Source organism: Diabrotica undecimpunctata, chromosome 6 (assembly GCF_040954645.1).
Source record: "Diabrotica undecimpunctata isolate CICGRU chromosome 6, icDiaUnde3, whole genome shotgun sequence".
In the NCBI taxonomy this organism is placed as follows: Eukaryota; Metazoa; Arthropoda; class Insecta; order Coleoptera; family Chrysomelidae; genus Diabrotica; species Diabrotica undecimpunctata.
In genome coordinates this window covers 75,944,691-75,948,915 of record NC_092808.1, presented here as the reverse complement: position 1 = coordinate 75,948,915, position 4,225 = coordinate 75,944,691, and the positions used below count along the sequence as shown (strand labels likewise).

Here is a 4,225-nt window from a genome sequence, read left to right as displayed (position 1 = left end):
ACATTGATAAAAAGAAATCAAAGAAGAAGTGAGGAAAGTTTCTTTCAGCATAAGAAACCGGAGCAAAAAGATAATTATAGTAGATAAAAAAAACCCATCCAATCGGATATAGCGTGACCTTGCTTCACATAGAGTAAAAATATAATGGCCTTGAACAAAATACTATATTAAAATATGAAATAATAAATCTGAATAATAGGATATGGATAAAATACTCTAATGTTCATTAAAATATCTGTGGAAATTGTAATAGATGTTAAAGATTTACGGACAATTCAGAATTTTAATCAGATTCATGCCAGAATGATTGTAAGCGGCCATACTATGCTTGAATTCGTGACCCAAAGTCATTCTGAATACCTTAAGGATGTGAGATGTGGGAACAAAAAGTTAGTTCGAGTTCGAGCACAAAAACGACGATTTGGTGGAGGCGCCCCATGTTATTCTTATGGAGCGTAACCACCAAAATCTAAGGTCCATTCTGGTCATTTTTGGCCCTTTTCGATGTGGAGGCACGACCACTTGTTGGATCGCGACGTATGAGGTGTCAAACGAGCGGGAAGGAAACGGGTAACACGTAGAGAGAACAAACAAAGATGGCGGTATAATCAAAACGGCACTATAACGTATCTCTGGGTCTATTGGTCCGATTGCAACGTATGAAGCGTTAAACGAAAGGTGAGAGAATAATGTATACATCAAGATGAAAACATGAAACAAAATCAATGCCAAAACGACACTATAACGTATCTCTGGGCCTATTGGTCCGATTACAACGTATAAGGCGTCAAATGAAAGAAGATGGGGTAATGAATACATGGAGATGAAAAACAAGCAACAAAATCAATGCCAAAACGGCACTATAACGTATCTCCGTTTGTATTGACCCGATTACTACGTATGAGGCATCAAATGAATATAACGTACAGCAGCGGTTTTCGCTGGAAATAAAACGAATAGGAACGTTTACCATTCTTACACTATGACCAAACCAACATTCATCCACTCTATAATCTTCACAGTAACGCATGAAAAGTAACGAGCTGCATACTATATTTTATACATACTACATAAAAATGTTAGCAAGGACAGTCAAGTAATAAGTAACGCTTAAATGTAATAAGTAATGGGTAAATGTAATAAGTAATAAACTGCTGTTAGTATCTAAGCAAAGGAATGATAGTAAGTTAACGAATATAGAGCCATGCATAAAAATGATTAAAAGCATGCCATGAAAGGAACGTAGTCAATTCGGTTCCAAGAAACATTTGTTGAAAAACAAAAATTTATTCTTAACGGCAGTCACCAAAGTGAAAGTACGACTACACGACCGCCGGGAGAGGTTATGTTATGTAGGACAAACAGTTAGTATGAATGAAGTCATTTACATAATATGATAATTTATTTAATAATTATACTTAACTTATTAAGATCAGCTCATGATTTAACATGGTTTAGAAGACATCTTTTATTGATGGACATCTTTTATGTTAAGACATCGACACTTTGGTGTAAATTCATTAGTTACTATGTTGTATAGCGTTCAAATGAATTATTGGGGGTTAATAACTATAGTTATCTTTAAAAATAGGAAATTCTCTGACTCCTGTTTAGAGACAGGCTATCGAAAAACAAACTTAAAACTAAATCGAAGAAGGCCATTAAGTTATCGATTGTCTTAGGAGGCTGCACGAACACATAGCTCTGGAGTTAACCAGAACGGTTCATTCATTTGCCAGTGGTCCATGATATCTTTTTAGTGGTCATATCTAAACATCTTTTTTTAAATTTGCTAATCTTAAGTATCGTGATTTAGAAATAATATTTAGAAAATTAAGATCTATTACAATTATCATATAATATAAAAAACGAAAAGCGAAATGAAATGGTGAAATAATGAATAATAAATTTTGAAACAGATATATTTTAAGTTATAATAAATAAACCACGATATAAAAACGAGAATATACAATTTACTTAAAAGTTAATCATCATGGATAAATGTTAAAATATGACTATTGCTAAATCTAATCAACATCCATCTTAGAATCAATTAAATAATGTCCCCACGGAAGTGTATTATATGACTTCAGAAGGTGATGTCTTTTATCATCATTGGCGCTTAGCGCAATCTTGCTTTGTGTTATGGTATAAACATGGTGCTTATCTGAGCGTATTAGATTCTGTGAAGCATAAATCGTTTTTAAGTTATCCAAACACTCTACATAGTCATCAAACGTAATTTTAGTGTTTACTACCGATTTCTTTACCCCCTTCGCCTTCTTTGTCAAGCCCAATTTTTAATAATTGTATCAATCTCATCATCCTCATATTCTTCTTCTTTTAACTCCCTCCTCTTTTTTTCGATCTTATCTTCTGTGATAGCTACTTTTGTTGTATACAATTTAGATCGGAGCCCTATGTAGTCAGTCATTATTCGGCCTTCATTCTCATCGTTCATCATACCCAACACCTTCTTGTTAACCTGAGGGGGGATACCATAAATATTGTCTTTACGATAGTCTGAGGTATCAAAATATTTGTAGCAATCTTCTTTCATAGCCTCATATGGATTTTGTTCACGTATTTCCACGATTACACTATCGGTATCAGTATAGCAAGTTGTAAAGTTTTCTCCAAACCTGCCAGCTAAGTATCCATATTGAAAATCATAGATTGTCGTTTTAGCCAAGTCTAAAATACTCATTCCGATATAGATTGGTTTATCTAGCCATATTTCAGCTCTAAGCATCTCAACAGCTACCAAGTTTTCACTAAAAATCGTTGCATTCTTAAACAATGGGCTACTTATTTTAGCTTCAGCTCCGTAACGACCCTCCCACAAAGTAAGCAACTTTATATCAACGCGCTTGCGCACTGATTCCATAGTCCTCCCGAACACTGCATTATTCATAAGCTTTAAAAGATCCTTTTCAAACTCATTTTTCGCTGCCTTCCGGAGATTTGTATTAAGATCGATGAATGACTTTAACCATGGAGCCTGTTTGAATTTCAATACTCTATGTATCTTTTTCAGGATCAATCCATTTGCAAGCGCCTGTTTTAGTGCTCTATAATGTATTACATATCTTTCTTTATCTTGTAGGGTGGCCATCAATTTAGTCTGCTCTCGCGGACGTGTAGGAGGAAGCATAGTCTTAGAATTTAAAGACTCAGGACAAAACGGGATATCTTTATGAAGATGTTGAGGGTACTCCAGATCAACCTCGAGAACGTACCCTTCAGAAGCATCGTCAGCAATGGAAAGGACATCAATATTGGCATCGACCCACTCGAAACCCCCATATGGAAGATATTGAGACATGGCCCAACCATACTGATTATTAACATCAAAATACATAAGGAACGTTTTTGGTTTAGATGGGTCATAGTTGTTGATGTATGGATTGTTAGCTTTCATACGTCTTTTAGAGCAAACTTGACTAAGACCACCACGAATACCACGTTCAACAAACAAATGCATGTCAGGATCGGTTAAAAGCTCCAGTTCTTGACCTGTATATTTAAGCATTGCATCCCACGTAAAGTCTGGTAAAGTATAATAGTGAGCAGAGTCAAGATTATAAGTTTGAAGAGAGCTGGATCGGAATCGCTCAAAGATATCTACAAGAAGAAGAATGTCAGTTTTCATATATAAATCGACATAATCCCCGAGAGTTGAACAATTGAATGACGACCAGACTACTTGAGCGCGACGATAATGTTGAAGAGGACGTGGCTTATCTTTAAGTTTATTGTAAAAGGACTCAATAGGAGGCAAAGAATTCTCACAGAATTTTTTAAATGAATCTATATAATCATATGGCATGATACCTTTTTTAGTTAGAAGATGGAAATTCTCCTTAGGAAGCGAAGTATATTGGGACTTGAGATTAGGAAACTCGGGGAGGTAAGAAGCTAATTTATCAAGAGAAGAAGACATAAATTGATATATATATATAATAACGGATTTATTACGGCTGTCGCCGCTTCTCCGCCCCCAATTTCCATCTTTTTCTGTCATATGCAGTTGCCTCTTCTAAGTCTCTTGCCGCCATTGCTTCATCAATATCGTTGCGCCAACTTCTCCGTGGTCGTCCTCTCTTTCTTCTTTCAGGAGGGATCCATTCCAGTACTCTCCTAGGCCATCTGTACTCTGGCATTCTTTTAACATGTCCGAACCAGATTAATTGTTTTCTTTCTATGTCATCATTGATATTTCTCT

General features: G+C 35.6%; 1 protein-coding gene across 1 annotated transcript; it reads right to left on the bottom strand.

Moving 5' to 3' along the window:
• Window positions 1-2,287: 2,287 nt before the first annotated feature.
• LOC140444458 (uncharacterized) lies at window positions 2,288-3,829 on the bottom strand. The gene has a single exon (XM_072536213.1). It carries the CDS (start codon window positions 3,827-3,829, stop codon window positions 2,288-2,290), a length of 1,542 nt encoding a protein of 513 aa, XP_072392314.1.
• Window positions 3,830-4,225: the final 396 nt, after the last annotated feature.

What these genes read in the sequence shown, in the direction of transcription:
- LOC140444458 (XM_072536213.1), bottom strand. Translation starts at nt 3,829, where the DNA reads ATGCCATATGATTATATAGATTCATTTAAAAAATTCTGTGAGAATTCT.